The 23,628-nt window shown below is 37.7% G+C and overlaps 3 protein-coding genes across 7 annotated transcripts; 1 reads left to right on the top strand and 2 right to left on the bottom strand.

Annotated features, from left to right (window-relative positions):
- Positions 1 to 2,275: 2,275 nt before the first annotated feature.
- Positions 2,276 to 4,547, bottom strand: rnf141 (ring finger protein 141). Its single transcript, XM_057347399.1, has 6 exons — positions 4,440 to 4,547; positions 3,346 to 3,540; positions 3,166 to 3,274; positions 2,814 to 2,995; positions 2,630 to 2,737; positions 2,276 to 2,542 (listed from the first exon to the last, which is right to left on the bottom strand). Exons 2-6 carry the CDS (start codon positions 3,477 to 3,479, stop codon positions 2,392 to 2,394), a joined length of 684 nt encoding a protein of 227 aa, XP_057203382.1. The 5' UTR covers positions 3,480 to 3,540; positions 4,440 to 4,547; the 3' UTR covers positions 2,276 to 2,391.
- An 819-nt stretch (positions 4,548 to 5,366) lies between these two features.
- Positions 5,367 to 15,528, bottom strand: lyve1b (lymphatic vessel endothelial hyaluronic receptor 1b). Of its 4 annotated transcripts, none has more exons than XM_057347397.1 (6): positions 15,164 to 15,528; positions 8,170 to 8,335; positions 7,391 to 7,530; positions 6,769 to 7,185; positions 6,604 to 6,685; positions 5,367 to 6,521 (listed from the first exon to the last, which is right to left on the bottom strand). In XM_057347397.1, the coding sequence occupies exons 2-6, from the start codon at positions 8,229 to 8,231 to the stop codon at positions 6,335 to 6,337; spliced, it is 888 nt and encodes a 295-aa protein (XP_057203380.1). In that variant the 5' UTR covers positions 8,232 to 8,335; positions 15,164 to 15,528; the 3' UTR covers positions 5,367 to 6,334. The 4 variants fall into 4 exon arrangements, with proteins under 4 accessions (XP_057203380.1, XP_057203381.1, XP_057203379.1 ...); XM_057347398.1 differs by having other exon boundaries at positions 15,137 to 15,528; XM_057347396.1 differs by lacking the exon at positions 15,164 to 15,528 and adding an exon at positions 8,432 to 12,647 and having other exon boundaries at positions 6,604 to 6,682.
- Positions 15,529 to 16,067: 539 nt separating this feature from the next.
- Positions 16,068 to 23,215, top strand: LOC130562428 (early endosome antigen 1). Of its 2 annotated transcripts, none has more exons than XM_057347393.1 (8): positions 16,068 to 16,774; positions 19,810 to 19,950; positions 21,287 to 21,487; positions 21,577 to 21,764; positions 21,854 to 22,067; positions 22,489 to 22,587; positions 22,668 to 22,735; positions 22,799 to 23,215. In XM_057347393.1, the coding sequence occupies exons 1-8, from the start codon at positions 16,502 to 16,504 to the stop codon at positions 22,953 to 22,955; spliced, it is 1,341 nt and encodes a 446-aa protein (XP_057203376.1). In that variant the 5' UTR covers positions 16,068 to 16,501; the 3' UTR covers positions 22,956 to 23,215. The 2 variants fall into 2 exon arrangements, with proteins under 2 accessions (XP_057203376.1, XP_057203377.1); XM_057347394.1 differs by having other exon boundaries at positions 22,802 to 23,215.
- The last annotated feature ends 413 nt before the right edge of the window (positions 23,216 to 23,628 follow it).

Below are 23,628 nucleotides of genomic sequence, written 5' to 3' on the forward strand. Positions count from 1 at the left end.
GATTTTGAGACGTTCTGTACGCGGTTTTGCATTGGACAATCCAAGGTCAAACTCCTACAATTTAAGATCCACGCAGAACCGTGCATAAACTACGGCCTAACACTAGATGGCAGTCTCACGGAGCGATGCAGAGGTTTGCGGCAGGTTGCGCTAGACTTTTTCATTGTCAGTCATTTTGAACAACGTTATCGCTGTGTTATTATAAAAAGTGTAAAAATATTTTCAGTTCGTTTCACTGTCTAATCTGTGTCGCCATAGTTTCAAAACGAGCTGAAAATATTTTTCATAATAACACAACGATAACGTTGTTTGAGGATCTGATTCTGCAATGCATGCATCTGTCACTTAATCAGACCGCCGCGTCGCGTGCTCACACATACACACAGGCGCGCACAGTGGTGCGGTGTTTACAGACTTTTTTCCTTCAGAGAGATTTTATTTTGGATAAACCTTAACTTTAAGTAGGGGGGGAAATGTTTCTCTGCGTCTTTTCCGTTCAGTGAGCGGCAGAAGCAGCACATTCATAACAAAACAGCATCTTAAAGTAACTTGTAAGTGAATTAATAAATGATTACAAAACAGCGTTTACAAGCACCTGTCATTGTTACTGTTACGATTATAAACATTTGTCTGTAATTATTGTTTTATGTCTGAAAACAGAAACATTAAATATGTGAACGACTTTATTGGGTATTCAGTTCAGAGAGTAAACGCATGTACATGATGATGTCACAAACATGCTAATTAGCACGTAACATCAACCTTGGTCCATAGTGACGGGTAAAAATAGATTATGACGAAATTTTATGACACTAGGCCTGTTCGTCAAAATGACTGACAATGAAGAAGTCTAGCGCAACCTCTGCATCGCTCCGTGAGACTGCCATCTAGTGGTAGGCCGTAGTTTATGCACGGTTGTGCGTGGATCTGAAGTTGTTTGTGTGTGGATTGTCCAATGCAAAACCGCGTAAAGAACGTCTCAAATCCGAATGCACAGAACAGGATGAATGGACGCGCGCTGCAGGATACACAAATGCACAACTTCTCATTGGTATGCGCAAAATGATTATATATGAACACAAAATAAAACATTGTATTCACAAATCTGTCTCTATTTGTACAAATCGCCTCATGTTTATTACAATCTAAATTTCACAGATTCAAATCATACGGCATTTGTTTGTGAATACTAAAATACAAGTGTAACTTGTATCACGTTCACGGATGACTGTGCATGTATTTGTTAATCATTTTGATATTAAATTCATCCCATAGATGTAACGCGTCTGAGTCATGTCTGTGCTTCGTTGGCAATGGGTGCGCATGTGCTTTAGTTCCGACCTCACCCACACGTCGTATGTTTTCCAAAATAATTGTACAGCTGTAGGCCAATCTGTCTTTTATAAATGTGATCAAACTAAGGACTCCACGGATATTTGAAGGGTACGATACTATTCTGTAAGTACTCAAGATTAATATGAGATATGCAGAAACTGTCTGAGTTACGGCCACTTTCACAAATACAAAATATTTAGTTCCTTTTATTGTCAGATTTACACACACAGAAAGAAACTAGGCACTGAACATCCCACTTTCAAAGTAAAACAGCTCTCATTCAACAACACTATCACAGAAAAAAGTTTATTTCTCATATTCTTATATATACTTATTATTTAGTCACTCCATCTCTGTAAACCTGTGAGGATATTACACAAGTTATCATTTAAAAAGTAGATTTGCTGAAATTAAATTAATTGTTAATAAACTCAAATACAACTTTAGACTTTTATATAAAGTTTGATCTCTATATACACATACTTCCTTTATGATACAATTAAATTCCCTAAGCCCTCATATTCACAGTCTCTCTCTCACACATAAACTCAAAAGTGTAAGATGAAAAGCTTAATTTTTAGGATTTTGAACTAAAATGGTCAGTGATTAATCCCTATAAAAAAACACAATTAGCATTAATGTCAAATGGATCAATACATTATAAGATTTCATGAAGTTACTGTAGGTGTAATGTTTCCACATCATACGCGAGTCAATACCATTAAACTGTTACACATGCTGATACTGAAACGCTGTTTTTCAGGTAATGAAGTGCCATTACTTCACAAGATCAAACTTGACTTGCAAGAAGAAGAAAAAGCAATTCAATTCTAAAGCTATGTGTCGTCTAGCATTTATCTACACAAGCTCACTGTATGTAAACTACTCACATAAAAATGATGCATCAACCTGAAAAGAGTTTTAAAAGTCAGAATATTCAGTCGTTATTATCTTCAGTGAATCACATTATACTGCAATAAATACATTTACTATTTACAGTACGTCATGTAATAGGCAATGGGGAGACAGAGAGAGACAGTGGCACAAAGTTTAATTTTAAGGTCTGTGTGGGTGACCAGCTTCATCTGCAAGATTGAGAATGTATCCAGCTATATCTTCCTCTGTGGGAGCGTCCGACATGACCCATGATTCATTGGCGGCAGTCACCTGAATACGACAGATGGGGCAATTTCTGCTCTGACCGCTCCTAGGTAAAGCAGAGGGAAAAAATCATAAACACTCAATGGGTTTGTCATGATTTGACCTAAATGAATAATTCGACACAGATTCTTACCACTTGTCGATACACTTCTGGCAGAAGCTGTGAGCACAAGGTAGAATAAGATCTGCTTTACCATCCATACAAATACAGCATTCCTCTTCATCTGTCAACTGTTTCACCCTATTACAGAACACAAATAGCTTGCGAGTCACTGTGCATCAGCCTTCAGGTAATTTCAAGAAATCTGTCGCATTACCTGCCCATCCACATGCTGGCCTGGCAGGTATCTTCTGAAGATGGCTGTCCAGATGATCCTCCTGTTGCCATCTCCAAACTCATGACTTCAGATGCCTGACTGGTGATGTCTTTGTAGAGCTGGAGAAACTGGTAGAGGTTCATAATGCGGGAGGCCTCCACCATTCCATCCACTTTGTTAATCTACAGAAACACAGAGAAAACACCAACAATAGCCATCACACTCTAAACAAATATCAACCAGTTTTGGTAGCGCTAACACACAGAATAAAGAACCAAATATGCATTTGAGAGGTCACACACAGAACAAATAACAAATGTCTCAATTAAAAATAGAATAAATGTGATCTCACCTTGGTGCACACTATTCTCACAGCAACTTTCCATAAAGCTGTTGCATCAGATCCAGGCTGCACTTCAAACAGAAGATGTTTCTTCTGGCCGGAAGCTAGTTTAGCAGTTCTGCGCCAGAAAACAATTAACCTGAGCACAACGTTTTCAAAATAAAAGTTCAGGACAAACAACTTGCTTACACATCATTGAGCTCTGCCATGCTACCCAAGAACTCATCGTAGGTGAGGTAGCCACTGTCTCGCACCAGCCCGACATGTTTGATCAGTTTCTCAGGCAGTCTGCTCACCGCCTGGCCAGAAAGCTGCTGGCCCATCTCAGGTCCACACGGAGGACTGCTCAGTTACAACACTACACCTCATTCACTGCTGCAGATCCTAGAGAGGGAGAGCACTGTTGACATAAGTCAAGCATGGACAAAAGTCTGCTTTGCTACATATGTTAAACTATTTAAAGCAGCATTATTCTAGTCATTGTATGCTGTAATAGCATAATGTAATACCATATGATGATCTCATACTATTTAAGAAACTTACATGGACTGAGCATTTAAAAATGAACAATTAAAGTGCAAAAACTGAAGACTTTGTGAATAATGTAAAGTAAATGGTAGAACACACTTTTCCTTGAACATGTACATTATAATTTTAACCTAGATACTTATGATGTGAACATTCATGACCATATTTTTGGTCCGCAAGAGACATACATATACAAAAAGTGACACAATGTGAAGTGATACAATTACAGAAACAAACCCCCAAATAAAGCCAACGTATTTAAGTAAACATTCTTTAATAAACTATCGACGGGTTATTCAATCAGCCAACATTTTTAACACACACCGTTAAAGGTTCACAACTGTCAGCAAGATTACTTAACAGTACTATTTCATGCTAACGTAAACCATTAATCCACTTATATAATAAAAATCCTCCATACTTTCGAATTGAACAGGTGTGTATTTAACTGCTCTGCCCCCTGGTGATGGTGATTTTTCAAACGTAACAACTGAACAAAAAGATATTATAACAACGTACAATAATGCAAACACATTTGTTTCAAGAGGGAAATCCAGAGTTATAACCATAGACTGTGGTTAAAACCATCTCTGCAGGTCGAGTATACTGTAAACACTCACCTAACGTTAGGTAACGTTACTACTGTTAGCCTGGGAAACAATCGTATCTTACCGCAAATAAATACAACAGCGTTCGATATTTGTACATTAGCCTCACATATAGACCCACCGAAAAGACATCAAATCAGTACAAACCTGCTGACATTTGTTTCATCCAGCAAACAATAAAGATGACAACAACAGGATAGCGAAACTGACGCGATGCGATGACGTCATCGTCATGACGCCGCCACGCGTAAAGGTAAAAGCCATCAAATTGAACCAACGAGTATAGAAAAGAGTAAGTTATATAAATCGTTAAAGTAATAAATGTTCATTTATTGTTGTATGGTAACAACACAAGCTGCCAAAAACGAGGTATTGTGTTAAACAAAGTCTTTTATAATCAATTTACATGTATTTACATCCGCTTGTAGTTTTAAGAATAAATGTTTATTACGCTAATAAATATCATCTTCATATTCATGATGTTTCATAACAGTGTCATGTATAATAGTTTTCCTGTTTTATGTAATTCCTTTTTTATTTATTTACATAATAAAAATGCGTATTTTTTGGCTTTGCAATAAATTGTAAAATGGGCTACAATTAGGCCTACGCTAAATTGAAATCCCTAAATTCTATAGGATGTTTCTTCCCCTAATAATGCATATAGCGAAAACCGGACCGTTATATGAGTCAATGAAATGAAATCCAAATGACCTTATTGCAATATTTCTCTGTGTTCTGCTCGTTACGTTTTTTTTAATAAACCCGATTATAATGTAGGCGTCTGCTATAACTAATTTCATAATTTAATTTTGGTGGTATTGTTTGTTGTAGCGTAATATTAACGATTAACAATTTTTTACAGGATAAATCAATTATTCCTGAATATTATGGTATAGGCCTACATTATGTTTATCTTTTCAGTTGTCTGTTTATTAGAACGTCTGTAGCCTATGCTTTTATTACAATACAAAAATAGAAAGAAATAGTGTCTATTTTAATAACTGAACAGCAAAGTAACAAAATGAAAAATACATCTGAATGATCTCTCTCTCTCAATTTCAATTTAAGGGTGCTTTATTGGCATGCCAAAATGTACATTCCTATTGCCAAAGCATTTGAAGTGGGGCTGCATACAAATAGTGCAAATATGTAGCAAACGAAAAGAAAGATAATTATAGTAATAAAATAAAATAAAGTGTTTATGTATGTAGTGCAACTTAAAGTGGTTTATAATACTTGTATATGTAAATATATAAAAACAGAAATAGAGTATAGTTTAAACAAAGATTTACAAGAGCAAAATATACATGTAAGTAGCAGAATAAAGGGATATAATAATATAATGTTATGTACATATATTGGAAACATCAGGTCAGGGCAGATTCATTGTTTTCTCTTGTGTTGTGACAGGCAGACACATATTGTGCAGATAACAAACAGTTTCTCATCATTTGGCAGACTTTCAAACGTCTGGTGTACGGACTTGATTTTTCCATAACACATTGTCCGTATATCCATGTATTTTGTGCATTCTGTTAGGAAGTGGAGTTCCGTCTCAATGTTGTTGAGATCACAGTGTGGACACAGTCTCTGCTCCTGTGGCAGCCATGTTTGTCTGTGTCTGCCCATCTCTATAGTGAGTTTATGTCCACTGAGTCTGTATCTTGTCAACGTGGCTCTTAGTTTTTTATCTGTCACTGTGTACAGATAGTCTGCCGTCCTGTATTCTCTTTTAAGGGCCAAATAATATTTCATTTTACTTTGTTGTTTTGTTTGGGTTTCCCAATGAGTGATATAGTTTTGTTTCATTTGTGTTGTAATTTGGTTGAGTCTGATTTTGTCAGTATTGTTGTGGTTGAGAGCATCAGTAGATGTTAGGACTGAAACATCAGGACTGAAGCTCTGGACCAGCTGACAGAGGGGATTTCTTTCTTTCTTTCTTTCTTTCTTTCTTTCTTTCTTTCTTTCTTTCTTTCTTTCTTTCTTTCTTTCTTTCTTTCTTTCTTTCTATCTATCTCTCTCTCTCTCTCTCTCAGTTCTTAGGGTGAGTCTGTGTCTGGATCTTGTTCCATCTGAAGGATGATGTTGTCACATTTCCTATTGTTGTTGTCTTTGCTCGTCTGTTCTTGCATACAGTGCCTGTCACTAATGTGTCGCCACATCTCAGTTTCAATAAAGTGTTTTTGCCTCATTCTCGTCCAGGATGGAAACTGTTGTCCTCTTTTGCTGAAGGAAAACAAAGTCAGGGAAATGTATGCAACTTTATCTTAAAACTATTTTTGCTTATGATAGTTGTTTAATTACTCACATTTTGAGATACCAAGCTGTCCCTGCGGCTGCTAACAACAGTAGCAGCATAACAGAAACGATAACAACTGCTTTTGGAACTGCTAAAATAAAAAAGAAGCTTAATAAACTTGGTGTAAAGTGATTCAATTATTTGGATGGATGTTTTAGGGTTTAAAATCCAAACCTCTAATGGAAGATTTATTAGGTTCAGCAGTCTGGGACAGGTCGGGCTGGCCTGTTGAAGGTGAGGTATGCTGAACAACAGTATTAGTGAATGAAAGAGAGGAAGATGAAATGGGTGAGGTCAAGACTTCAGTCAAGGTTCTGGGAGATGAGTGAAGCTGGGGGCTTGTTGTTGCCTGAGAAGTTATTTTACTGAAGCTAGAAAGACTAACAGTGCTAGATGTTTTTGAGGAAGTGTTGAAAACAGAGGAAATGGATGGGGTGGATGAATAGGGAGGAAGGGATGTGAAAAGAGAAGAGGTAGAATGAATAGTTGATGGATGGATTGATATCGTAGAAGAATGGGTGGTTGATGGTGTTCTTCCCCTTTCTGTTGTGGATTCAAGCCTTGTTGATGTTTCAAATTGTTCATCAGGACCTGGGGGTTTATTGTAAAAGACATATTCTCATGTTATATGTCATATAGACAGTACTGTATTGTGTTTTTGTGTTGTTATTCTAACATATGCTTAAAATATGTATCAGCATACTATAGAATATCTATCAATTGTACAAAATTCTGTTTACATTGTGCAACATTCAGGACATTTATAATCATAGGAAGATATTATAAACATGAATACCTGCTGGCTTAATACAATAAACATCAAACTTTCTGCTGATGTCAGCTCTCCATACAGAAATGCCTGTACTGTTTTTACCACAGTTTGGGTTTCTGTCAATTCGTGGAACAACTGCTATTTGCTCTTCAAGCCAGCCGTACCTATGTAAAAGGGTAATATTGCAGTCTTAGAAGTTCTGGAATCTATACAGATCAGATATGAACTCATGAACTACAATCAACACTGTTCAAAGTTATGTTAGATGAAAATCTCTTCTCCAAAGCAAAATATTTTTGCTATTTACGAACAATCAATTTTTTTAGTTTTTAAAAATAAAAATGAAACGTTTAGGATAAAAAATCAAAGCTAAGTAAATAAAAGACCACATTAAAAAAGACATTAAATTATGTTAATGCTGAAGGAAAACACTACAAAACATAAATGTCTTACAAATTCTTAAATCACGATCCATTTACTTAAGATAAGAAAAATAAACCAATAAAAGTATATTTTCTTTAATAACACAAAACTAAATATTCCTTGTCAAGTAAATGTATAGAATCTTTAAATATCTGTACTATAAAACAAGACAAAAAGGCTTAGTAAGAAATTCATTTTTTGCAGTGTACTTATATTTGCCCTTTCAATTTAATCTTTTAACTCAAGACTTCACACAATTTTTTTCTGATAATATTATTTTGGTCACAATGTGTCGATTTTTAAACATCTTCTGCCAACAAAAGCTTTGAATAATTTCAATCAACATGTCATAAATCTACAGCAATCTTTTACAGCTTTACCTGCATGTCTGTAAGCCATGTTTGTTTGCTGTCTCCACTTCAGCCTTTGTAGCGATTCTCATTTTAATAGCATTACATGCCTCTTTGGCTGTTGTGGCATTAAAGCTGTATTTCTTGTCCTTGGTTTCAACCAACACCACTCCAGAAATTCCATCATCTGTAGGAACTGAAAGACAACAAAAACATTACCCATTACACACATTTATTAAAATCCTAACAAAAGTGCATTTAAAAAGACAAAAATAGAGACATAGAGTCATACCTTGAATTTGATTCACATCTAAACAGAGTGTGCAAATAAATAATAAGAATAGAGGACACAAAGCTAACCAAACTCCAGCCATCAGTGCAGCAACATTAAAGACGTCAATAAAACTGCAGATGTTTGCACACACAAAATATAGTGATGCTGCAGAAACGATCACAGTTTTGAACTCACTCCACCTTCTTACAAAAAAGGTTAACTATGGAAATAGGAAACAGGAGGTTGAGGATGATCTGGATAAAGACCTTCACAGAGAGGCCAATTACAGCTGGAGCAAAGGGCGACTAAAAACATTCATGTCCTGTGACTGCAGCAGTCATGTACATATAGACAATCAAAGTGAGTCTGAAAAGTATTCAATGTCCAGGCAACCACATTAGTGTGGAAACCTTTAATATACTAGAAGAGTCTTCAACGTTTTTCGGGGCAAGGACCCCTTAGATAAGAGATGCATGGAGCAGGGACCCCCTTATACTAAATGTGTAAACGGAGCTATTTAAATAGAAACAACCCTTATTGTCACAGCAATATTATGTTAAGACATTACATTAGCAATATTATGCATGTTATTGTTGCACATAGCCTACATACTTTTCTGTGTATTATTTTTATTGTAAATATAGATTGTTTGATTATTTTAAGGGATTTGCAACATCATACATTTTCATTTTACAGTGAGATGGACAGTTAAACATTTTTTATTAAGGCTTCAATGAGATAACTGGCCCTGGTTAATGGCACAAAGTTTATTCTAGTGGAGGTAGGGGTTGTCTCTGGATGCGAAAGAAATCAGTGCAGATGTTATGCATTCTGTTGTAAAAGCAGGCCGTTTTATTAAGTGCAATTCTTTTTTCTTCTTATTTTTCCCCCGCTTCTCTTTGTGTTACAGAACACATGATTCTGAGCTCCGTTGTCTTTCTCGTGGATCAGCATTGTCACAGCTGTTACATGAAAATTCACGAGTTTTTTCTGCAGAGCATCATATCAGACTAAGGAGAGCAACATGCAACGAATCCGCATTATTTTTGAAGCAACTTGTTTGACGTGCACCATCAGTACACGCCACGGTGCGCGTTTCATTGATTTTCAACACGTCCGATAGTTTTGTCAGAGTTACAATGCAGAGGTGATGTGGTGTCATTTGCCTGTCAAATTAGCGCTTTACAGCTTTAAAGTCCCCGTGAAATTTAAAATGACAATTCTTATTTTTTGTTTTGTTTTGTTATTTATTTTTCAATTCAATTTTATTTATATAGTGCTTTTCACAATGTGCATTGCTCCAAAGCAGCTTTACAGGAGAAAATAAGAAACACAGAAAAGTTAAAACACAGAAAAGTTAAAACACAGCACAGTGCATGGTGTTTATAGAACAAGCAAGATCATTCTAGTAAATAATATCTAATAAATGCAGTCTCCCGGTGAGAAAGCCAACACTAAACTCTAATGATAAATAAATGGAGTAAAAAAAAACTTTGGGAGAAACTAGTCTCAGCCGGGAGGGCCAGGTCTCCTCTGACGTGACACAGCTGCACTCAATGACTTTGATTAAAAGTTACTGAGTAAATGTTTATGAAGAAAGCTTATCAATGTGGGTCATTTTCTTTTTAAAATTCATGTACCCTCATAATCTTCAAATTAATATCTGAAAATGCATTTCCACCCTGAAATGACTATCCATCTCAAATGACGTAAATTAGACGGCTTGGTCGGAGCATCCGTTAACTCCTCCCCCTTCACCTGTCAGTGATTTTCAAAATCAAAATTGATTTTCAAAATCAAATTCCTTTTCACTCGTAAATGTGTCCGAATACGGAGTAAAAACGATCGCAACTTCCGATTCACGGGGACTTTAATGGAAACGCAGTCATTCCGCAATATTTTTTTAATAAACATTTAGAAAATACCGCTTAAAGGGGTCATGTGGCGCGAATATGTGTTTTTCTGTGTCTTTGGTGTGTTATAAGTTGCTCATTCATGTATTCGACACATAAAATTGCAAAAATTAAAGTGTCAGGAAAAAAAGATACATTCTATCTAAAACCGAATGCTCACCCAGAACTGCCTGAAACGCCTTGTGTAACCACACCCCCACAAATCTACGTCAGTTCGTGATATGATTTGACTAAGACCGCCCAAATGTTTAAGCAAGTAAGGTGGGCATACCTGTCAGTACAATTGCTTTGAAACCTGATGTTCCAAAGGGTTAGAGGCGTTACATTTCCATCACACACTTGCAGTAATCGACCAATCACTACACACTGGTTAACTGGCCAATCATAGAATGAATGAATGAATGAATGAGGCATTTATATAGCACTTTATTGTGTATTGCTGTACACCCAAAGTGCTTTACAATCATTTGAAGGGGGTGTCTCCTCAACCACCACCAGTGTGCAGCATCCACCTGGATGATGCGACAGCACCCACAGTACAACGGGGCCAGTGCGCTCATAACACATCAGCTATAAGTGGAGAGGAGAGCGAGAGAGATAGAGCCAATTCAGAGGGTGGGGATTATTAGGAGGCCATGACTGACAAGGGCCAGTGGATGGAATCTGGCCAGGACACCGGGGTTACACCCCTACTCTTTTACGAGAAGTGCCATGGGATCTTTAATGAAAACAGGGAGTCAAGACCTCCGAAGGACAGCTATTCAGAGTGATGAGCTTTGTAAAATTTGTAAAAGCCTCTCTGAAATGGGCAGAGAGTAGATACAAACACATGCACAGTATGTGGAAAATACAGTGTTTTTTAACCTTAAATTGTGTATACACATTGCATTATTGTATTATTGCTCCTATATAACATCGCTTATTGCTCCCTGAACTCTCTGTAAGTCGCTTTGGATAAAAGCGTCTGCTAAATGACTAAATGTAAATGTACATTACATTTACATTTACGTTACATCTAAAGCAAACGATAATATTCGTTTTAGCCGTGTCATATGCCCCTTTAAGTTTTCCGCAAATCTGTAATGGAAACCTGGCTTGTGTTTGTGTGTGTTCGTCCTTGTTTAAAAACACACCGTGGAAAGTTTTACAGTCAAAGCGGCCCTATAACACATGCGGTTTCCGCCAATCTCATATTAAACTTGAGTACCTATAGAGTAGTATTGCATACTTTGTATTTTCGAAGAGTATTTAGTTTGATCACATTTATAAAAGATAGATACAGCTGTGCGATTATTTCCGAAAGCATATGGTGCGTGTGGGGGGGGGAGGGGTAGGCTGAACTAAAGCACGTGCGCAGCCATTGCCAACAAAACACAGACATCAGTTTCACTCACCGCATGCGGTTCATGTCCGGCATCTTTTAGCGCTGGGACGGCTTCATATATCAGTTTCAAACGATCTCCAAATCCAGCGTTATATTCACCGTTTATATAACATTCATCACCCAAATGCAGTGAACAAACACCTGAACTTTGCGAACGTATGCTCTCTCTCTCCTGCACACAAGTGAAAGTGACGTCTGCGCATGCTCCTTCTCCTGCTCTCCTTGCTGCCGCGTGGGTGTGTTACATGCTTTTCCGGGAGAATTGTCCAATAAGGGACTAAGAAAAAACTTTCCGAAACATGTACGATCGCTGGGGGAGTGTATCGAGCACAGAAATACTATGTAATACGCCCAACTCTTTTTTTGACAAGTTGACCGTGTTAAGCATGAGAACACAGCACGTTTAACATTGTAAAGAAGTCAGAATGCATGACACACCGTTGCACCACCCCTTTAAATTACTCAAATGGTGTGAAGCCGTGTACACTCAAACACTATTGTATGGCCAGATTTATCACAGACATAAATTTATATATCCTGTGAACTGTTCCCTATATCTATATATAGATCTGCACATACATCTTAATATTTGTTTCGTGCATTCTATCTGCTCGTGCACGTGTTTAAAGTCCCAGTGAAATAAAAAATTGCAATGCCTATTTTTCCATGAAATATTGCAGCGTTTATTGTAAATCATTGTCATTCCTTTGGAGGAAGGAGCATAATTGAGTTGAAACTACTTTTTCCAGAATTTTAGATATGAAAGGTAGATTCGATATAGGCCTGTAGTTCCTTAGTTCTCTAGGGTCGAGTTGGGATTTTTTGACAAGGGGCCTTATAACAGCCACCTTATATGCTTTAGGCACATGTCCTAATGTCAGAGATGAGTTAATAATACCAAGAAGAGGATCTATAATTTCTGGGAGCATCTCTTTCAGTAGATTTGTAGGTATAGGGTCTAGTATGCATGTTGTTGATTTAGATGATCTAATAATTTTAGACAGCTCATCTTGATCTACGGTATAAAATAATTGCATTTTCTCCTTAAGGGCGCTGTAGTTAGTTTGTTCAGCGGGTTTCACTTCTGATTGCATTGTTATAATTTTTTCTCTAATATCTTGGATTTTATATGTGAAGTAGTTCATAAATTCATCACTGCTATGCTGATATACAGGATCAGAAGTCACTGACGATTTATTTTTTGTTAATTTAGCCACCGTGTTAAATAAAAACCTAGGGTTGTGCTGGTTTTCTTCTATTAGTGATGAAAAGTAGGCGGATCTAGAAGTTATTAGGGCTTTCCTGTATTTTCGAATACTATCCTTCCATGCTGTACGAAATACCTCTAATTTAGTTTTCTTAAAGTTGCGCTCCATTTTTCGGGCCGCTTTCTTTAGAGCCTGAGTGTGTTCATTATACCACGGTGTGGGGCTGCCATTTTTAATCTTCTTTAAACGTAGTGGAGCAACTTTGTCTAGCGTTACCGAGAAGGTGGAATTAAAATTTTCAGTGGTAATGTCAAGATCTTCAACGTTATTTCTCATGATTTGAGACAATTCGGGCAGATTATCGAGAAACGCATCTTTGGTAGTTGAAGTTATTGTTCTACCATATTTGTAACAATGAGTTTTATTTGCAGCCGTAGGCCAGTGAAGCAAACATAATACCAGATAATGATCCGAAATGTCTTCACTCTGCTGAAGGATTTTAACGTCGTCCACATTTATACCGTAAGACAGTATTAAATCTAAAGTATGATTACGAAGGTGAGTGGGTCCTGACACATGTTGACTAATGCCCATGGAGTTAAGAGTGTCTTTGAAAGCCATTCCTAAGGCATCTGTAACGTTATCTACGTGGATGTTAAAGTCACCAACGACAAGGAGTCTATCTGCGGCCAGTACTAGTTCTGATAAGAACCCACCAAATTCTTTAATAAAATCTGTGTGGTGCCCTGGAGGCCTATATACAATAGCTAGAATCAATTTAAAAAGTGTTTTATCTTTAGTATTAGGTGTTGAAACATGAAGAACCATGACTTCAAAAGAATTATATTTAGAGTTCGACTTCTGGGAAATGCTAAGAGAGTTATTGTAAAGTGCTGCGACACCTCCCCCTCTGCCTTTTAGACGAGGCTCGTGTTTATAATAATAATCTTGGGGGACAGATTCATTTAAAGCAATATAATCATCTGGTTTTAGCCATGTTTCTGTCAAACAGAGCATGTCTATTTTATGATCTGTTATCATATCGTTAACAAAAAGTGCTTTATTAGAGAGAGATCTAATATTTAGCAATCCGAGTCGTAACAGTTGATTATCTGTATTTTGTTCATGTTTAGTTTGTTTAACGTTTATTAAATTACTTTCAAGAGGTTTACGCATTATTTTATGTTTGCTAATCCGGGGGACAGACACAGTCTCTATTTTGTGATGTTTGGGAGAACGGATTACTACATGTTGTACATTTTGTGTATTCTGCGACGTGAGACGGCAAGCAGACAGTTGGTTAAGCCATACTGTCTGCTCCCTGACCTGGGCCCCAGCGAGTCAAGTTTTAGCATTAGCATTAAGACTTTTTGCCATATTTCTAGACAGGATGGAAGTCCCAGCCCAGGAGGGATGGAGACCATCTCGTTTCAACAGGTCAGGTCTGCCCTCAAAACTCTTCCAGTTATTTATAAAAACTATATCATTCTGCAGGCACCACTCAGACAACCAGCCATTTAGTGATGATAATCTGCTATAAATCTCATCACCACGATAAGCAGTGAGGGGGCCAGAGAATATTACAGTGTCTGACATCATGCTTGCGAGCTCACACACCTCTTTAATGTTATCTTTTGTGATCTCCGATTGACGGAGTCGAACATCATTTGTGCCGACGTGAATGACAATCTTACTGAATTTACGATTAGCCTTAGCCAGCACATTTAAATTTGACTTGATGTCAGGCGCTCTGGCTCCCGGTAAACATTTGACTATGGTGGCTGGTGCCTCTATGTTAACGTTCCGAACAATAGAATCACCGATAACTAGGGCACTTTCAGCAGGTTTCTCAGTCGGTGCGTCACTGAGCGGGGCAAACCTGTTCGAGACTGTAATCGGAACGGTCGAGTGATGTTTTGTCCTGCGACTACGCCGTCTCACAGTCACGAAGTTTCCCAGCTGCGGGGGATTTTCAACCGGAACCGAGCTGTGTGCGCTAATGTTGCTCGCATCCAAAGTGTTTTCTATCGTCGTTAAACTCTTACTATCCTCAGATAAAGATTGGATGCGAGACTCTAATTCTAAGATCTTCTCTGTCAGCCTAACTATTTCCCTGCATTTATCGCATATAAAGCCCTCGCAGCTGACAGAGAAGGCTAAGCTAAACATATGACATGAGGTGCAAGTAACAATAATAGGAATAGAAGCCATAACTCACCGGATTTGAAGTGCAATTCCAACTTACCAAGGTTGCTCGATGGATCGTAGTATACTCGCTTAAAAAGAGAAACAGTTAGCACACAAGACAAACCAGAGGCAAGATGATATTCCACAGTGTGAACAGAAAGCAAGCTAACACGCTATTGCTATGCTAACGGCGTTAAGTTAACTATCACTTTTGGTTTAGACTCTTCCAAGTAAATAACAGGAACAGAGTTATTGAGATATCAGGATAAGTTAGCAACGACAATAATAATTAACGAAAATAAAATACACTAATATTAGAGCAAAGTGATAAGAGCACTGATACAAACAAGCTGCCGGCAGCGATGCACGAAACAGGAAGCAGGAACAGGAAACAGGAACTCCCACTCGACACGACAAGAAACACTAAATAACAAGGGCAAGACAGGGGTAGTCAAACACTACTACTCACGGTACGGCAACTGTATACAACAAACGTACGATATAACAACAGCTCGAAATGAATAACACCCTGTAGCAACCCGGATGCTGCAAATCATTTTGACAGGTGCAGTTTAATATTACACAAAATTAAATGTAAATATGTTTTTTAATCACACACATGACATTATATTTACAAATGATTAAACCAAATTGAATGTTTGTGACATTTGAACGTCGTTTCTTATCTTAAAACTGAAAGTAAACAGCTTTTCCTCGCGGAAGGTCTGCATTCAATAAAAATGAGCTAAAATAAAATATTTCACATTCACATTTCATGTCCAGTTTTTTTCTCATGTGGCAAGTAGCCGTGTAATAAGCGGGATAATGTACAAGCAGCCGGCTGTTATCGCGAAATAAGCCCCTTCAGTGTGAAACGAGACTCTCCGCTTCGCGTCGGGTCCTGATCACACTGTCGGGGCTTATTTCTGCGATAACAACTGGCTGCCTGTACATTATCCCTTACAAGACAAATACTAATTTCACAATGGCTAGTACTTGGATATAAACCCCGTGTATTAAACTTATTAAAGCACAGGTTTGACCGTAAGCTAAGCACAAGGACTATGTAGTTTCTTCAAGAAATGCAAAAACCTTATTGTTTTCTTTCTTTGACCCGTTTATCAGTACTGTTAACCCAGCTCACTTCAGGAAGCTGAGAAACACAAGTCTGCAATTAGTCAGGGATGGGGAGATCTGTGTTTCAATCCATTCGTTAGCGTCAAGTTTCTGCTCCCTGTGAGTTGGTATAACATTTCCTCATAAATAATTGACCAGAGCCGCATGTTGATGAGTCTCCTTAGTTCCGAGCGCATTCACTTGCATGCAGAAGCAAAATACATCACATCAAAACTATAGATTCAGGTCAAAATTTGGAGATTCTGCTCTAAATTAAATTATGACTCTGAGGGCCAGTTCTCATGGGGAGCTCCAGGCTCTCAGTTTATTGAAGAGCCCTGCTTCAGACAGCGGTCTCTTTAAATCTCTTTCTCACAGCACCAATAATATTGGCAACCGCTTTCAGAGCATCGAGGAGCTTAAGGGAGTTTTGAAGCCCACACACCCTCCTCGAAGACCCGTGCGTGCGGTCCGACCTGTCAGTGCTCTGAGCGCTAGTGGCTCTTCTTTGCAAATCAACCACCTGCAGGGGGAACTGGTGAGGAAGAGGAAGGTAGGTGATGTCAAAAGACAAATGTAAGTTATTTACATTGTTTGTTTTTTTTGTGAAATAAATGAGAATTTTACATTTAAAATATGTAAGGATCTGCTTTCTGTGGTCCTCTTGAATTACTGCAGCTTTATTATTAATGGTGATTTCATTGTTAAAGTGATAGTTCACCCAAAAAAATGACAATTCTGTCATTATTTACTCACCCTCTTTTCATTTCAAACCTTTCAAAGACTTTCTTCTGTAGAACACAAAAGAAGATATTTTGAAGAACGTTGGTAACCGAACAGCACTGGCCCCCATTCACTTCTATTGTATGAACGCCAAACCAATGCACGTGAATCCAACAACATTCTTCAAAATATCTTATTTTGTGATCTGCAGAAGAAAAAAAGTCATACAGGTTTGAAATGACAAGAGGGTGAGTAAGTGATGACAGAATTTATTTTTGGGTCAACTATCACTTTAATGTAAAAAAGTATTAATGTTAAAATATCTTATTTTATATGATGTGCAATAAAACAACACTGGTCTAATGAGAGTATAAAGGTATAGTTCACCCAAAATGAAAATTCTTCATCATTTACTCACCTTGATGTCACTCCAAACCTGCGTGACTGTCTTTATTCTGCGGAACACAAAAGAAGATATTTTGAAGAATGTTGATATCCATACAGCATTGGGACCCCATTAACTTTTATTGTATGGACACAAAATCACCGAGACATTTCTCAAAATATATTTTTGTTCCTTACAGGTCAAATACAGGGTTTGAATGACATGAGGGTGAATAAATGTTGACAAAATTGTTAACTTTGGGTGAACTATCCCTTTAAGAAGTGTTACTTTTTTAGGGTTGCACGGTGTACCAGTGCTACGAAGCTTCAAAATACCCACGATGCCGCTCTGTTTTTTAAACGGTAGTATCGTAGTGCCGTAATAATGTTGCATATGCGCATTAACGTTTCTTTGAACACTTACATCTGTCTTTTTTGCGGTGTTTCTCTCATAAATGAATCCGTGTTTTGAACGACTCGGACGAGATAATGATCTCGTCGATCATAGTATCGATCATAGCATCTGGAAACTGTACATTGTAAGAAACAATAGGTTAAACCTGTAAATAACACATCTGTACTGTACTCTTTTTTAAAAAAAATGTTTTTTTTTGTCTATAATTTTTCACTATTTGTATTTAGTGCACTATGTTTGCATCATGTGTACACTTTCTTTTGCACCAAGCCCCTGTCGCCAAGTCAAATTCCTTGTGTGTGTAAACATACTTGGCAGTAAAGCTCCTTCTGATTCTGATTCAGTGAGTGAATGAATCGGCTGTTTTGAACGAGTTGGTTGAATGATTCACTGACACAAAAAAATGGCCGCCGCCTACTGTCCGCTTTAAGGCCCATTCAGATTGCCCGTGAATATTTGGTGCGAATGTTCGTCACGATAACGTTCTAGAACAAAAACAATAGATTCTTATGAAGCCTTTCATATAGACCGCAAATATCCGCGTGGCGAAAATGCGAAGGTTTTTTTTTCGTCTAGTGCGACGAATCTTTCCCCATTCGCAAAGCGAAGAAACGGCCCGTCCAATAAGAATCGAGCATTTTACGTCATGTTTTAAATAGTACAGCTGCAATGCAAATGCCATTTGGTAACTAATTAACCCCCAGACCATCGTCCTGAAGTAACGATGAAAACGATCGTGGTACAGCTTTAACTCATGGATCAATCTATTAAACTCCCCGTGCTATTCTCTCTTCTCAAGAATAGGGTGAACCCAATATCGTCTTTTTCTCTTCCTTTGCTCATTCAGGCAAAAAACAATAAACTCATCTTCGCTGCTGCTGGAGAAATCCATTTCTTGTTCTGCTGTTGTAAGTACGTAAAGCAAACAGTACTAGTAGCCTGTATTGCTACAAGCTAAACTTTAAGCTTTTCTTCTCAGCAGCCGAAGCCTGAACAGCTGTTGAGCGCCACCTAATGTTTAGGCGTGAAATGTATTCTCCATCAGCGTCATCTACCGTGCGGGCGTCAAATAGAAGCAAGCGAACATTCGTTGCGTCGTTGATATGAAAACTTGGTTCGTCGAGTATTCGTTTCGCTTTTTCGCATCTCCCGCAATCTGAACTGCCTTTAGTCACAGGTAAAGTAAGCCTAACATTTTCCTTTATAAGCATTGCTATAATGCAATTTGTTGCACATTGATTGATTAGTTCCATGTAAAAAATGTTCTTTAGTAGTTACTACAGTAAACGTTACTAAAATTCCTAGACACTAGTGTTTTTAAATCTTAACACAGTAAATATATATTAAAGTATACTACGTGTTTGCTAAAACGTATCCAATTTCTATAGTTAATACTACAAATATTGTAGTGTGCAGTGTAGGTCTTCGCACATACAGTCCGAAATTTTCATATGCGTTTTTCGTATTTGGCACTCGTTTGTACATTGTCTCTGAATTGACAAAACGACTCTCAAAATGCTTGCTATGGCTGTGAAAAACGCAGAAAATTGAATCCACTCCGAATTTTTTTTATGACAGACGAAAATATCGGAGGCAGTGTGTAAATGTGATTGACACAACAAAGTCGTATTATTTTTTTTACGTGTGGAAATTTCGGATGCAAATTTCGGACTCAATGTGCAATGGCCTTCATACAGTTCACTAAATACAACATGTTTCATTTAGATCCGTGTATTAAGGAATTTTAGTTAGATTTGTAGATTTTAACTATGAACAGCATTGCAATACTACTTGTTTTTTTGTGATATTTCAGCGTGACAACCCTATGTTTGTCCACACAATAATAGAAAAGTGAACTCATATAGCAAACTTGCTTAAAAGTTGTACATTTACATTCATTTAACAGACGCTTTTATCCAGAGCAACTTACAAATGAGAGATGAACATTTTGTCAGTTGAGTGCAGTTTATTAAGTTTTGTTTACATGTAGGACTATTTTATTCATGGCATTATTTCTGACACAATTTCTTTTATAGTAAATGAACAAACATGTCTTTGTCTTTCAGGAATGTGAAGACCTAAAAAAGGAGAATAAATACCTCTCTAACGAAATATACATGGAAAGGATCATGATGAGAACTGAGAACGAGCTCACCATGAGGAACCTGCGGAACCTCAACCAGGAACTCCAGGCCCAAGTTAAAGAGGTATCCTCACTAGACATGTAGAAATATAGAATTAATAGAAGAAAAAAATAAAAGAAAACAAATTTATTTTATTAATAATATTGTTTCATGCTTTCTTTCCTTGTTTTAAAGAGTAAATATTTTGTGATTTTTGAGGTCCTACTTTGGTTTAAGGAGTGTCCGACAACAAGTTAATGTACATACAAGGTGTAAAAACACTTTAGGTTTCTAATAATAGGCAGTTATTATTACCTTAGTTCTTGACTCTCAAATGATTCATTCGGCGATTGATCTGTCTAATCGCCTCCTTTCTGTCAGCCTACTCTGATCTGATTGGTCAGATGGTATAGTCTGCTGTGATTGGTCTACCGAGTACAGCATCGCAAATGGAACGGCGGGCATAGGGAGGCTCAGAGATGATGTATTTTTGTATGCAAAACCCGGAAGCGAATTAGTTTTTTAGGACTTCCGGTTCCATCGCTCCAAAGTCTATAGGTTTTTTAATGGGTTTTTGGTAAATTGCCCAAAATCGTAAACAAAACAAAACAAAACCTATCACAAGCGGGTTATAACTGGTGTGTTTTATGTCATAGAATAAAACGTTTTCTATGACATAAAACACACCAGTTATAACCCGCTTGTGATTTTTTAAAGCCTTATTGTGTCTTAAAAACGGCGGTTGCTACAAGTTGCTAAAAGTGACTAAAAGTGCTAAAAAACTTCCTTTGGCAGGGACGTTAGACGTCATCGCGCATATAAAGCTCACAAATAATGCAACATGGGCACACATCCCTCAAAACGTAGATGCGGATTAATTCACGGAGTAATTACTTACCAGGGAACACATTTTTAATAAAGTTTAAAAGAGTTGGTGGTAGTGACGTTGATATCGAGCGACCTTAAGTGTAGTCTGTTTATAGCATCGTGTTAGCTTTTTACTTCTGCCGATAGTATTTCGGCTTCAAAAGTAACAAATGTGGTGTTCATTTACAAAGATTATCTTGATAGACAAAACGTGTAAGCATCATAAACCTTTGTTAATCACAGAGCTTATTTTTTTTAAGTCTATGGGAAAAATGCATAGCAGGAACCAGTGTGGCACTTAATTCCGGGTTAGCCTACAAAAATACGTCATCTCTGAGGTACTGGATTACACCGAGTGACGCAAATCTGACACAGAACTGAAATTAGAACAACAGACTCGTTCGCGTGATTCAGAGTCGACTCCTTTTTTCCCAAGACAATAACTTTGTTATTTGGTCACTTTCAGCTTTAAAACTAGGCAGACTTCTTACATTTACACACAGCAAGAAATGTAATTTTAAGGACATTGTAATAGTTACTCTAATATTGTTAGTTAAAACAGAAGCTACATCTCAGCCAGCAGAGGGCGACACTGTGCTCCAGGGCAGCTGAGGATGCTGACAGAACCCGAGCAGAGGCGGATAAAAATAGAGCTCTAGCAGAAGCCTGGGCACTGGACAACCGGCAGGAGAAAGATTTTGTGATATCTGAAAAAACGAGGCTCAGTGAGGAGCTACAGCAGCTGAAGAAAGAGGTGCCCACAAAATCACAATGCAGTTTGCAAACACAATATACTAAACAACGCAAATGAAATGAAGAAAAACCGCACGCTTTCATCCACAGCACACAAATGTCCAGCAACTTTTAACGCAAACTGAGAGGAATTACTTCGAGACCAAGATTAAATTAGACCGAGTGTCAGGAGAAAAGCAAGTTCTCCTGGAAGAAAACAAAGGACTGGAAAATGAGAGAAACACATTACGGAACAAATTTAAGGAACTGACAGAGGAAAATGTGAAGATTATGGAAAAGTGAGCTTTTCATATTGAAAAACTTTGGTAATGCATCACAATGCTTTTAACTTGACATCATTAATTTATTTGTTGTTCTGCTTTTCTAGGGAGGTGAACTCCAGACGTAGAGCTCTGGTTGCTGAAGAACACAGTGAGAGAGCCAAAAAAGCCCAGCAAGATGCCGAGCAGGAAAGAAATCTAGCCGAGAGAGAAAAGGAAGATCGCACCAGGGAGTGTCTTTCCTGGAGAGACAAACATCAGGCTCTGGCAGAAATCATCAGGGCTCAGGAGGAACTGAAGTCTCAGAGGCAAACCAAAGCAGTGAGTCCTATTGGCTCATTAAAAATGTACCTGACTGCAAGGATGATGCAGCAGCATCACTAACAATGACCTTAAAGGGCTCAGAATAGTCCAGGCGAATTGCGCTTTCGTTCTGCGTTTTGGTTCTGTTTGGTTTGCTGCTGGGAACTAGTGAAACGAATTGTCGTTTGGACCAGATTTTGTTCGAAATCAGGTCACAGATGGTCATTTTTCAATTTCGAATGTAGTATGCTGAGCCCTTTATAGTGCTTTTTCTCATTTAGGATGTTTACATCCTAGGAAATGGTATGCTTTCACTGTATGAATAAGAGCGGAAACATTGTGATGACAATTCGATAGACTTTAATTTATTACAAACAATGCTTTTATTTTCCCAATTAATGTCAATTACAAAAACACATACCTGTTTATTTCCCTTCAGTGCCAAGCTAACATTAAGAGCTACTTCCTGTGTATGACTGAGAGCAACCAGAGGGTTAAGCTTCTAAAAAATCAAGATGGCACACCAAGGAACTTCACAGTAATTTCATTTTCCTTTCATCTTTAACAAAATACATTAATTGTATTATTCAACCGTGTAAAACAACATGCACTCAACAGGAAGGAGATCCTGTGTACATTTCCACACCTGATCCCAGCAGTGAGGATTCAGACAGGAGCTCAGGGAGGTATGTATTTATCAATACTAAACTTTGAATAATGCACTGTCTGAATTTGTCATATCTGTTCAGCAGAACAATGTTTAGAGTGGCTGCACCTCGGGTTGGAAGGGACACAGGACCAGCCCATTTCAGTGAACTGTCACCAATGGGAGATTCCCATGACTCTGGGTTTCAAAGGAGAAGCAGAAAGGTTGAATATTTCTGGATCCCCACTGATGAGGAATAATTTATCAGAATGCAGAATTAAAGTTAAACAAAAAGCCTCCTGCCATATTTTGTTTGCTCTACCTTAAAATATTTTTTCAAATTTAAAAGGCGGTCCTTATATATAAAATTCTTAGCATCTCACAAAAACGGACAAGTTAATATACTGATCAAGTATTTTCTTTATTGTAAATTCAGCAATAGTGGTGATGAATACAGCAAAATATGCTTTACAATGTCATGATCACAAGCCATTTAATTTCTTACAACTGGATTGCCGTTTAACAAACAAGAATAACTTTGTCAAATATAATTAAAACACCTGACAATAAACGGTTGTTGTCAAACCATCTATTGACAAGGGCAGAAGCCTTTTCTCTTGAATCTTGAATTTTTTTTATTTAATTAACTTTCAATGACTTATCCAAAGGCAGGTTAAAATAATCCACCAGATACACGTTTAAGATGTTTTATTTGCAGCAGATTGCTGGGGCCTAAAAGACATTACTATTACTGTAATAGATTACACTTCAGTTACCTTGTCAGAACACACAGTAGACAGTAAGTAAGGCTGGGGCAGCGGAGGCATTCATTCAGTTAGCTGGGCTTCTCACTAACACATCTTCAATAGACATTCAGATCTACTGCAAGCTGTGGCTTTAGGTAGTGTGTTGTACGAAATTGTCTGAATGACT

This window comes from Triplophysa rosa, linkage group LG12, assembly GCF_024868665.1.
Source record: "Triplophysa rosa linkage group LG12, Trosa_1v2, whole genome shotgun sequence".
NCBI lineage: Eukaryota > Metazoa > Chordata > Actinopteri > Cypriniformes > Nemacheilidae > Triplophysa > Triplophysa rosa.